At 38.2% G+C, this 13,154-nt stretch overlaps 1 protein-coding gene across 1 annotated transcript; it reads right to left on the bottom strand.

Annotated features, from left to right (window-relative positions):
- Positions 1–1,727: 1,727 nt before the first annotated feature.
- Positions 1,728–11,398, bottom strand: LOC122870148 (L-amino-acid oxidase-like). Its single transcript, XM_044184012.1, has 8 exons — positions 11,333–11,398; positions 9,752–9,811; positions 8,092–8,315; positions 5,471–5,583; positions 4,871–5,072; positions 4,513–4,581; positions 4,191–4,327; positions 1,728–3,216 (listed from the first exon to the last, which is right to left on the bottom strand). The coding sequence occupies exons 2-8, from the start codon at positions 9,780–9,782 to the stop codon at positions 2,415–2,417; spliced, it is 1,578 nt and encodes a 525-aa protein (XP_044039947.1). The 5' UTR covers positions 9,783–9,811; positions 11,333–11,398; the 3' UTR covers positions 1,728–2,414.
- Positions 11,399–13,154: the final 1,756 nt, after the last annotated feature.

Here is a 13,154-nt window from a genome sequence, read left to right as displayed (position 1 = left end):
TTTCCACCAAACTGCTGTCTGTACGCACAGAGACTTTCCACTCTGCATGGCATTAATATTTGAATAAACACCTGTCTTTATTTGCAGGTCATTTGAATCCTGTCAAACGTGATGGACAGATAAAATAAATGATAGGTGTGGGTATGGAAATATCTTCGAATCACCACGAGTGATTCAAATTCTTAATGTTTGGAGCTTAATCTGAAAGAAAAATTCCATTCATTGTAAATTTATGACTTATTGTTTAATCATCAATCCTGCATTAAAACTTTTTAACACAAAATCCACAAATCTTATCAATTATTCTACTTCAGATTTTGTTACTAAATTATCCTTGAGGAAGACACTAGATCACTGCCAGTGATGCTCATCAGCAGCTGACCCTGGGCTCTGACCTCCCTGTGGAACAATAACGTGAGAAGAAAATTTGCCTGCCACGATTTAGAGTATAAAGTGACACAAAATAATTGCATGCAAAACAAAAAAACCCACAGTCCTGCTGCTGTCTGTCACTTTGACACATGCATGCCATTAATACACTCACACAGAAGCATTAATATAGATAAGGATCAGATACTAGTGAATCGGTAAATTTGGACAATCTGGGGAAAAATTAGTTAATATTTTTTAATGCCTGCTTTTCCATGGATATTATCCAACACTGTGTCCTTGTTTATAAAAATGACCGCTTGCAGTTACCATTTTCCGCTGGTTATGAAATCAAGTTGGAGTTCAAAAGAGAGACCACCATCGTGATGTTTTGACAAAAACTCCATATACTTGACCAGTGTCTGTTTTTTTACACTGCTTTCCTTTTTTCTCCAACAGACTCTGGACATTCACTTCATGTCCATTTGTAAATGTAATTTTCATTAACTTTAATCTCAAGAAGAGACTTCTTAAGTTAATGTTTTCAATTGTTTTTCCATAACAATATTACAATTTTATGGAAGCCCATGTCTGCCAGGAAAGAAAAGTAAATTTGACTCATCGAGTGTATTTTTACTTTCATCATAATAACCTTTCATTATTTTTTTAAGTTGAAGTTTTAAGTGAAAATTATTATTAAATAGAATTAAAAATTTTGATTTAGCAACCTGTAATCAGAATTATAAGATAGTGTGTCAAAATCTTGACAAAGACAAGTTATGAGATGGTAAGACAAAATTTCTGAAAATTCTGAAAATGTTATTCATAATATTGACTACTACGGCAATTTTTATTTTTGTCATTCCTAATATTTCATCATTTTTTCGTTACCTGTTGGGAATGGATGTTCATGAACAAAATTAACACTTTTTTAACCAAAGAAACCACCACAACAACCAAAGAAAAAGGTGTGAAACATTTCTCATTTATACAAGATCCCTTTGGTTTTGGGGATATTTTACTCTATATACCGAGTAATTCTGTTTTAACAGGAAACTCTCAAAAGTGATGTATCTCATTAGTGATGTATCTCATTAAAGTAGAAAAACTATTTTATTATATATGTTTATATGTTGTAATAACATTACACCTTCATATTAACTAAACTTCCATTACCGTTTTTTTCCATTAAATTGTTCTCATTTAGAGAGAAACTGTGAAAACACTCTTAGGAGAAGGAGACAGGCCAGATCCTGCTTCCCAATATGTATCAACATATGTTCTTTGTTATGGACTGCCTATTGCTATATACAATCATTTAACACAGAAATAAAATATTTCTACATGGGAGACATTTGTGTGGTTTGATTTTGTGAAGATCATGTTTATTGGAGGATCAATGTTTTTATCTAACTGAGTAACTTATGAAAAGGTTACAGATCCTGACGTATGCAACATATAAAGCAATTCATGACAGAAAAGTTTCCACCAAAGTAAGTGTAATAACTTACGAGGGTCAGGTTTCAAAATGACAGAGCTGTGTTTAATGTTACTGTAATGCCTACAAATCATCACTTGAGGTCAAAGATCAGAGAGTGCTTGTTGCCCTTTAATAATATGCAGTATAACCTCTTTATTGGGGGGCAGTGATGCTGAACATGTTTTTAACAGCAGAAGGAAGCATTCTGTGCATTATCTTGTGATTGTGGAGGAGCAGTTTTTCACCATGAGTTAAAAAATGTTCAAAGAAGAGGGAAACTTTGGCAGTGGTTCCTGTTATTGAGCACCTATTTCATCACACAGACAGAAATGACCATGGCATTAACATCAAGCTTGGAGGAACATTAGTGGTGCACATACTATTGATTGTGTAAATGAGTGAAAGCTGATTATACTTTTACCCAGCAACATTAAGGCATCTTTCACTGCCAAAAATCCACCAGTTTGATTCAGATTAGGGCTGCATGTTGGAAAAAGCATCATAATGAGCCTCACTCTTAGGGCAAGCAATGCAATCACCAAGGAAACGTGCTAGATTTAAGACCCTAGAGCTCATCGTGGTGTTCAGCTCTAGCTGACTCTTTGAGTGCCGCTTTGTTAATGTTGTTAGCAGCCCTGATTGCAGACTTCATAGATGTCTCGATCCAAGCGTGTGGGAAGGCTGTGTGTTCACCAGCAAAGTGCACCCTGCCTTCCTTTCTGAAGAGCTCCTTAGCGTACTCTAAATGTTGGTAAGGTGTGAAGAGAGCGAAGGCGCCCAAGCTGTAAGGATCCACGCTCCACCTCTTCACCACCACACCTGTGCAGAGCGACCAGACTTGCTCGCCGTGGATCTTCGCCAAATCTCTCAGAGCCAGCTCTTTCAGGTCTTCGTCGCTTGCACCTTGGAAGAGGAGGGAGTCGTCAGACCAGGTGTAGGAAGCCAGGAGTACACCGATGGTCTTATTTGTTGGGAAACTGTGGCTGGGGTAGTAGATGAAACGACAGGGCAGGTCTGTGATGCTCTTTCCTCCTCGGATGCCGTCCCTCTCCCAGAACTTCTTGCTGAAGGTGAGGATGATTTTAGTGGAGCTTTCATAGTGGACTGCCCTCAATGCCTCCATCTTTCTGATGGGCAGAGGTGGATTAAAGTCAATGAAAAGGGCTGCTTTGGCTGTGGTTGTTACCAGGACGACGTCGGCGGGAAGGTCAGTCAAAGAGGACTGTTGGCCTGTCTGATACGATACAACTACACCTTTATGTGATTGGCTGATGTGCTTGACCTTTGAGTTGAGGAGGATGGGGTCATCGAGGACAGTAAGAAAAGCTTTGGCTAGGAGATCTGTCCCACCAGTCACTTCATCGTACCTTCAAAACAAAATGATATATTTTTAGTCTCATTGAATTGAGCACAAATGTGACAAAATGATTGTATTGTTTGTATGTATTATGTGATGTCAACGCTGTTTGACAATCCATTCAGGAAGGCCATTCATATTCACTTGCTAAAACATGTCATTTATCACCCACGCTATCCTTGCCAGCTGCTTCCTGGCAGATATACTAAAGGGGCAATAAAAAGCAGATTGTTAAGCTGAGCTAAAGACTGACCTACCTGCCTACTTTTGCTCCAATAGAGATTAATAAATAAACACAGAAGCTAGAGGTAGTGAAGATTAAAATGAAGCAAAGTGGCTCTGATTTCTGGCTCTGAAACAAGTATGTCCCAAAATATAACCATTTGATGGTACTCCAGGTCTCCAATGTGCAAAGTGTATGCATATAACCATGTCAACGAGTCTCGCCTGTGTGCAAATGGTTTAGCTAGGAGTGAGGAAGAATATAGGTTTTTTTAGTTTAGTTTTTCAAAACTGGTCTACTAAAAGGCATCCGTATGCTTCAGACAAAGTGCTTATGGGATTATCAAACCGCATCTGAAATCCCCTAACCCAAATCCAGTCCGACAATTTATGTAACTCTGAAAACAGACAATCTGACAAGCACACAGTGACTGGCCAGGTTTACAGAGGTTAGAACTTCTCTCAAGCTCTCTTTTATCATTAAGACAGCTACTTCCATCATTTTGTGTGTACAAACGTGTGCAACACCTAAGTGTGTGTTGTTATCCCCATTTGAACAATTCATTGTATGTCTCTCTATGATGGCTACATGGGAGTTTGAAACAGCTATAAATGCTTTTTCTATAAGACGTGGTCTGATGACACTTTGTACAAACTATTCTGTTTCAATCATACCCTGGCTTTAAACTAAAACATAACACTTTCCTAACATCTTTGAGGACAAATGTAAATACATAAATGTGTTAAATAAACCAGTCTTACGTGGTGCTGTCGCTAACGTCGCTCTGGATGTATATCATCTCAGTCAGCGCCAGGTGCATGAGGCTCTGTTCATTGAGTAAGTCTCCGATCATCCTCAATGCTTCTGGACTCAAGCAGCCTTCTTCTTTCAGATACTCCTGTGAAACAATCCACAAATGTTTTCAGCATTCAGTTTTTAATCCCTCTAATTCAATCTTACATTCAAAGTGTACTTTTTGAAAAACTGAACAGCGGAAAATTTGCTAGTCCAATTTGCGTTGGAGGAACATAATTCACACCTGTTTCAGGCTTAGTGCTCATTTTATAGAATTTCATGACTTACCTTCACAGAATAGTGATTGTATTTCTGTAGCGCAGCTCTGCAGCCATGTGCCTTGATTTCATCTTTCACCTACAGAAAAGATAATTTACATCCCAGTGTTATTTACAGTGGTGCCCCTGCACACACTCAACCATCTACCACCTATACACAAAACCATAATTTGTATTTTAGTTAGACTCTGTTGTAGATGTTTTAGGGCAATGCAAGAAATACAATAACTCTTTAAGTAATGATTTGGTCATTTGCAGCTCAAAAGATATCTAGGTGGCTGGTTTTTACCTAGGCATCTAGACCTCCGAGACCCTTTTGACCTCCAAATGGCAAAACTCACTCCTCCCCTCCCTCTTACATACAGTACCTTCTGCAAAGCTCGCTGTAGTAGCTTGTCGGGTGACTTCCCCTTTTCACTTTTCGTCACATTATACTTCAGGATGTCGGGGTTTGCTTTCACTGCGTACGTCCTCTTCCGCAGCCCGTTTACCAGGTAAAAGGTGTTGATGTCAGTCATGACAAATTTATTCATCCCGACCCCCAGTTCTTCAATAAACCAGCGGACGATGCTGTGAAGAGATGGAACACTTAATGGTGGCATGTAGCATCTCCATAATCAACTTTGAGATTTTAGTTAAGCATTTATGAGACATTATTGAGTTGATTGGAAGGCTTTTTGTACTGGGCACATCTACACATCACTTACTCATATTTAGCCATTGCTAACAAGAGCTTATCATTGAGGCATTTTCGCACTGTGCACTCCGAAAACATCACCTGTCAAAGAGTGTTGGATTTTCTGTTGATACTCGAGTTTCTCTTAGTAGTTACGTAGGTATTGCTGCTCATGCTAACTGCCCAACAAGGAACATTTTTGACTAGCTAAAGATTCAAACACTGTTGTAATGTAGCAAAACAGACATTCCTCGGAGCAAAACTTGTAAATTTAAGACATATTTTTACTCACGAGTGAGAACTTGGGATCCTCATGGCTCCCAGTTCAGCATACCAACCCTCTTCATCATTCCTGTAGGTCTCCACCCGTCCTCCAACACGACCACTAGCCTCTAATATGGTTACCTTGTCAAAACAGATAAAAGTGTTTAGCCAAAGGGGTCTGATGTCTGATTTTTTTTTTTTTTTTGTGATGATGTATTATCTGACATATAGCAAATTACAGTATGTTTGTGTCTCATGTTATGGTGCAACAAATATTTATCTTATCCTAATTACATTTGTTTTCTATTATCCCCAAAATTTCACATTATTAACCATCCTCCTTTACACATATATGTAAAGCATTTTGCAGTATAGTCATAAATTAATACATGTAGTTGGCATAATTTAAAGTAAAAAAATATAGGCAGGGAGACTGATGGTCTAATGATAATTGTGTCATATGTGGTGTATTGTGTGGACCCAAATGCAGACGAGGAAGCGGTATGAGGATGAAGTAGCCGGATGGCTACAGTGTTTATTGGGGTGAAGTGACTTACAGACAGGTACAGGAGGACAGGCCGGTAGGCAGACAGGCAACAAACAGGTAACAGGCAAATAGGCAGATACAGGTCCGGGTACAGGGAAAATGGGTTAACGGCTGGCAGTGGTGAAAACAAGGAAGTGAGTCCAATGAGGCTAAACAAATTCAACAGGGAGGAGGCAGAGTTCAAAGTCCAGAATCCAGACACGGTCCATGGGAGACAAAGAATCCAAACAGAACTTACAGTAAGAATGCCGGGTAACTGGGCAAAGGAACCAGGTACAAAGAAAAGTGCACCAAACAGCAACACACACAAATGTCACGAGCGCACACAAGACAGGAACAACAATGATCCAACACTGAACAAAGCAAAAGACCTTGACTAAATACCCTACGGGAGGTGAGACAACGAGACACAGGTGCAAACAATCAAGGAAGGGCCAACAATCAAAACTGGAGGGAAAACAAAGACAGGAAGTAAAACCACACATGACACACAAGGAGAGGAACACACTACAAAATAAAACAGGAAATGACAAAACCTCAAACTAATAAATTGTGGTTGCAGGAGTATTTCCTTTAAAAAGAACCCTCTTTAACCGCACTCTGTGAGTGTTACAGTGTTTTCAGGCTGATCTGACATAAGAAGACAATTTAAAATTGGCTCAGTAACACTATTTCAAGGTTTATTAAGCAGATAATTATGAGCGCGCATAAGAAGGTGGAATGAAATGTGCATTTAATTACCCTCCGTGCATGTTTTACCATGTGCTGTTATAGCCTTCACAATAACGTAACAGTAACTTTGGTGCCTGTTCAGACATAAGATGTAAAATTTCCATAACACTGAAGTACACGAGCTGGTAAGCCTGTGATTTGCTGTGGCTGCGTATCTGTCAGCTTGTTTCGATGTTTTTTGCTGATGATATGGTGTTTGTGGGTTTTATGCAGACGGGGGACACAAGTAAATAGTCTACATATTTCCACCATATTGTTGAGCTTAGCAAGTGGTGTGAAGACAGTGCCATTTTTATTAATGAAAGTAAGACTAAGGCGCTGGTTATTGTAAGTCACTACAATGCCTGTCATTATTTTACACCTGTTTTGATCAATGATCAGCCTGTTGAAGCAGTAGAGAAGTTTAAATACTCAGGAACCTTTTTTGGCTTCAATTTATTTTTTACAGCCAACACAGAATACATTTTTAAAAAGCAAATTGGAAATTGGATTCATACTCAGCAAGAATGAAAGGAAAGGTGTTGGAGATGGTGGTGAGACCAGCGATGTTGTACAGCTTAGAGACAGTGGCACTGAAGAAAAGACAAGAGGCAGAGCTGGAGGTAGCAGAGCTTAAGATGTTGAGGTTCTCTTTGGGAGTGACGAGGACGGACAGGATCAGGAATGAGTACATCAGAGGGACAACTCTTGTTTGATGTTTTGGAGATAAAGTCAGAGAGGCCCGATTGAGGTGGTTTGGACGTGTTCAGAGGAGAGACTGTGAAGATATTGGTAGAAGGATGCTGAGGTTGGAGCTGCCAGGCAGGAGGTCTAGAGGAAGACCAAAGAGGAGATTTATGGATGTAGTGAGAGAGGACATGAAGTTAATTGGTGTGAGTGAAGAGGATGCAGAGGACAGGGTTCGATGGAGGCACATGATTCGCTGTGGCGACCCCTGAAAGGGAACAGCCGAAAGGAAAAGGAGAAGAAGATGATATAAGCAAGAACATTTTAGAGACTGTTTACAGAGGTCTTGTTAAAAATATGTTAACTTTGATATGTGTCCATGGTAACCATCTGGGGGCTGACAACAAAAATAGACTGTCCTGAATTACAAATATGGCCAGTAAAATTATTGGAAAAGAGCAGAAACAATTAGGATGTATATATAAAAGACAGAAACAAAAAGCTTGACAAACTGCGTCTGATCCTGTTCATCCCCTTTTTAAAGAATTCATAAAACTGCCCCTGTGAAGATGCTATAGAGCCATTTTCAAAAGGTCTTTCATACCAAATGCAACAACTTTGTCAACCTGTTAAGCCAAAGGCAAATTTCCACATTTGTGGACAAAATTATTGTTATTATTAAAGTATCAGCCTGTTGCATGTACCTTGTGTCCTGCGTCGTGCAGTAACTTGGCAGCCGTCAGCCCAGCCATGCCAGCTCCGACAATAACAACATGATGAGACGTGTTAATGTGTGGGAGGCCGGTCTTCACGGTGTGCAGCAGCACATCGTAGTCTTTGTCCTCCAGACAATCAGCCAGCTGTTCCTTCATACTGACAGCAGCGGCATGGCTGGGGTACAGTGTTAGCAGCAGCACGCTGACTGCAACTGGAAACACACCGAGAGAAAAAACACACCATTTACTCCAACAGGTAACTCACATCAAAGGCTTTTAACCTTCCCTGATCTTGGGATATTTAATTCAGAAAACTTACAAGTGAAGAGAACTTACAAGTCAGGTTGAGTAAAAAAAGAAGTAATGACGTCTAGGCTAGCCTCTGTTTCACTAGTTTAAATGCAATCTCTCATTCAGCCTTTCTTTCTCATTCTTTGGGAAAAAATAAACATGAGGTTTACTTTCCATATTCTTAGACAAATTGACATCCACTACAGCACTCGCTAATGGTAACTGAAACCTCACAAAGTAATTATAGTATAGTATAGTTAGTTAATATAGTAGTTAGTATAGTTTAAACTACAGTTTCCATGAAAACTGACCAGTGCACTTATGATGATGATTATGTCCAAATTACAAACATTTTATGATTCTGCGCTATTGTTTTGCTATTTTGTATTTCTAGTTTTTATATTTCTCTTGTAGGTTTTTACATTCTAGTTATTTATCATGATTGTTCCATCAATGGGGCAATACAGATTATCTTGCAATGCTTTTTATTTTTATATTTTTTACTGTTACTGTGATTTCTAGTAGTTACCTTGGCCGTTTTGTGGAAAGTACTATGGAATTTAATTAATCAGATGTGTACTCATTGAACACTATCTCTATTTTCCTTGTAATTAGTACCAAATTACCCTTTTTTTTAAATACAGGCCTCCATTTCATCATAATTTTTCTTTTATTTTTCTGTAATGTACAATATGCGGTCTACTTATGAAAAATTTTAAAGCTTCTGCACATAGTGATTTAAAATAACCTAAAACAATTTTGAAGCTTTTGAACATTTCGTCCACCTTGGACTTTGTGCATTGATAATGATCTGTAGTAACAAAGGGACAACGGCTAATTTGATCAGACATCTACAACACTGAGACAAGTAGTAGTAGAGTCTAAAGCGAGTGGGTTTACTTTGGCAGATCTCACTTCCCCTTGTCAGTATGTGACATACATTCATGTAAAGTCTAGTAAAGTCTGCCCTCTCCTCATTTCATCATGTAGTGATGAAAATAAATACAGAGGAAAACCTTGTAATCAAAAGCAGAACTACAGAACAGCATTAATTTCTTTCTTTCTTTCAAAATTGCAGACAGGGAAAAAGATCAAAGAACTGATAAGGAGTACAGCAACTGATGTGCAGTAACAGCACATATTTGAAAGCACATAATAATTACAATTACACCTGTAAGCCTCCACCCGGCTGTAAAATTGAATACCACCATGGCATAGGGGGCAGTCTGATAGCTAAGTTCAGATATTTAATACATTTAAAAATATTTTTGCATATGTTTTTTGAATTAGAAAAGATCACTGTCTCTAGTGCTTTGTCTAAATACAAGAAAACACATTATTGCTGAAGAATACTCACATATTTTCCATGTCACCACATGTGGATCCATCTCAGTTTGAAAGCTTGTCTTCTTTTCGTCTTTGGTAGAATGAGGACGAGGAAGAGAGACAGAAGCAGAAAGGAGACAAAATGTTTAAACTCTCTCTCTCTCTCTCTCTCTCTCTCTCTCTCTCTCTCTCTCTCTCTCTCTCTCTCTCTCAAAACCTCAAAACCTCAAAACATGCACCGCCCACCATTGAGTCTGGTTCTGCTCGAGGTTTCTGCCTCTTAAAGGTTAAAGTTTTTCCTTGCCACTGTCACCAAATGCTTGCTCATGGTGGGATTTGTTGGGTCTCTGTAAATAATATTAGAAAGAGTACGGTCTAGACCTGCTCTATAGGAAAAGTGCAATGAGATTACTTCTGTTATGAATTGAAGCTATATAAATATAACAGAATTGCCTCTCAGACCATTACAGGATGTTATCTTTTACATTAGGTTTTTGTGCATTTAGCTTATGATTCAGTGAAAAGTGGAATAGTTCAATGAAAAATTTTCAATGGTTAATAAGAATCACATCAAAAAGCTAAATCTGTATTATTAGTAGGGTGTTATAGTTTGAGATTTTGTCATTTTCTGTTTTATTTTGTAGTGTGTTCCTCCCCTTGTGTGTCTTGTGGTTTTGCTTCCCCTCCAGTTTTGATTGTTGGCCCCTCCTTGATTGTTTGCACCTGTGTCTCGTTGTCTCACCTCCATTAGGGTATTTAGTCCAGGTCTTTTCCTTTGTTCATTGTTGGAGCATTGTAGTCCTGTCATGTGTGTCCCTGGCCTGTGCATAGTTCTTTGTGCCATTTTTCAAGCAGCCAGGCAGTTGTTTCTGTTAAAGTTCGTCTGGAATTAGTCTATGTCACCCTTGGAACGTGTCTGGATTGTGGACTTTGAACTTTGCCTGCTCCCTATTGGATATATTTAGCTTCATTGGACTCACTTCCTTGTTTCCCCCACTGACAGCTGGTACCCCATTTTCCTGTACCCGGACCTGTATCTGCCTACCTGCCTGTAAGCTGGATCACCCCTATAAATACTGTAGTCATCCGGCTACCTCATCCACATACCGCTTCCTGGTTGTCTGCATTTGGGTCCTCATACTGCGCCCCATACGACATAGGGTCTATTTTACAATACAATATTTATACTTTCTGTACACCTATTAACAACACTTACTAATATAAATTGCGATACATTTTACACAACCATTATATTGTTTAAATTGTGTTAATCTGTGTTTTTATTCAGATATTTACTATTGCAGTTTTTGATTTTAAGTATATTTTCGTTTTACATTAATTATTTTGGTCTCACTTTGTCTCTGATGCTATTTTATATATTTTCTTTGTTATAAATATTTTGTACTCACATGTTTCAATGTGAACAGTTTAAATCAATATAAAAACATTAATCTTTTTTTTCTTTCTCTATTAGTAGTCACTGTTTCGTCCATTGTTCTTAAATTAACCCCTCATATAAGAAGTAAAAGGAAAAATTAACAATTTCTTATGCTGATATATTCATAGTGAGATTTTAATTATATTTATACCGGATGAAATGGCTGATTCCTACCTTTTGAGGAACTTGATCGACAAAATCGGATACTACAGCTTGCTGATGTGAAAGCATAGCTTTCTTATACCGTACTTTGCCTCAATGCTGGAATTTTATTCTCAGCCAGCTCACCTGACCACAAGGGGGATGACATCCTCTATGTCTGGTTTTCAGTTTCATTAATAAGTAGCTCTTGCAATGACCTGATCTACCATAAATGCTCAGGTCTTATGATAAGAAAAAAAAAGTATTCCTCATCGTCTAGGAGGCTGTGCATTATCTTATGGGAACCTTGCCAAAAATGCAACTGCAATGAGGGAATACAACAAATATTTACATTAGACTGAATCTGCTAACGATCACGTTTGTCAGTCACGTTTTCAGTGTGTGACACGTGAAGGTATGATATCTTCATCTGGGTTAGGTTTTAAGGAAGTAAGAAAAACACTTTAAAAATGAGCTCCACCACAGTGTATTTTGGTGTTCATACAACACATTTTAATCTCCATATTGTAGATTTCTTAGTCAACTCTTGGAGGACTAGGATTTTCTTTGGTAAATGCTTAAAACCAAGGCTGTAGTCAAGATCACCCAATGTCCACTGATTGTACATGAAGATTGTCTGCATGAAGGATGTTGTTTTGTTTGGAAATATAGATTTTTATATTGAGAAACTGTTAATGGATAATATATGCTAATATGGAAGTTTTTGGCTATTCCAGCCGATGAAATACCTGACAAGTCAAGGTGTTTCATCACACTGATCCAAAAATCATACAGTGGTGTGAAAAAGTGTTTGCCCCCTTCCTGATTTCTTATTTTTTTGCATGTTTGTCACACTTAAATGTTTCAGATCATCAAATTTAATCAAACAAATTTAAATATTAGTCAAAGATAACACAAGTAAATACAAAATGCAGTTTTTAAATGAAGGTTGTTATTATTAAGGGGAAACAAAATCCAAACTTATATGGCCCTGTGTGAAATAGTGATTGCCCCCTAAACTTAAGGCCTTGACTCGGCCACTCCAAAGTCGTCATTTTGTTCTTCTTCAAAACAAAAGGTTTTGTGGAGGGAAGGGGGGTAAAACACTTTTTCACACCACTGTATATAAATCCAGTATTGCCATAAATCAGTCCTGCTTCCTTCTCATTGATTTGCATCACCTACAATGGCCTTATACACCCATAGATACTAGTCATGGGGTTTAAACAGTTTGGCAAAATGCCTGATGGGGACAAATTTATATCGTCTCACTGTATATGTCATCATATCACCCAATCCTATAGTTTAGTACAGTTCCTAAACAGGTGCAGTTGTACCTTCTGCAGGCTGACTGCACAGTACACCCTTCCTCCAACCTAAATCAATTATAACACTTTAAAGGTACGTGTTACCATGTGGAGTGCTAGCAGAGGAGTTGAGATAGCTAGCTAAAAAGGGATAAATTATTTAAATAGTAAGCTAAGAGAGGATAAACAGCTGAAATAATTACCAAAAAGTAATGCATAAACAGTTGAAATAGATAGCTAAAAGGAATGGCTAAAGGGTTGAAAGATCTAGCTTCTGCCACTACAAGGAAAACTTGACCAAAGCAACCTTAAACCTTTCAATATATGAAAAATATTATTGTAACAATACCCACGTTTTGTAGGGTTACTTAACACCCACTTCAAAATCAGTTGAAGTGAACACATTTGGAATTTGATGGGTGCTTCAATCATAAGAAAGGAAGTAAACCTGAAACTTATGTGACATACTGCATTTGTCTCTTGCTATTCACAAGCACTCAACTCACCAAAATAAAGCATCCATTTGTCAGTGGAAGCCATTTGTTGTG

This window comes from Siniperca chuatsi, linkage group LG22 (assembly GCF_020085105.1).
Source record: "Siniperca chuatsi isolate FFG_IHB_CAS linkage group LG22, ASM2008510v1, whole genome shotgun sequence".
In the NCBI taxonomy this organism is placed as follows: Eukaryota; Metazoa; Chordata; class Actinopteri; order Centrarchiformes; family Sinipercidae; genus Siniperca; species Siniperca chuatsi.
This window is presented reverse-complemented; position numbering and strand designations above follow the sequence as displayed.

Excerpts from the sequence above, each read along its gene's own strand:
- LOC122870148 (XM_044184012.1), bottom strand. The coding sequence starts at position 9,782 with ATGGATCCACATGTGGTGACATGGAAAATAT. Across the intron at positions 8,316-9,751 it reads TGTGGTGACATGGAAAATAT|TTGCAGTCAGCGTGCTGCTG; the intron begins GTGAGTATTCTT and ends GTGTGTTTCCAG. Across the intron at positions 3,217-4,190 it reads GACGTTAGCGACAGCACCAC|GTACGATGAAGTGACTGGTG; the intron begins GTAAGACTGGTT and ends TTTGTTTTGAAG.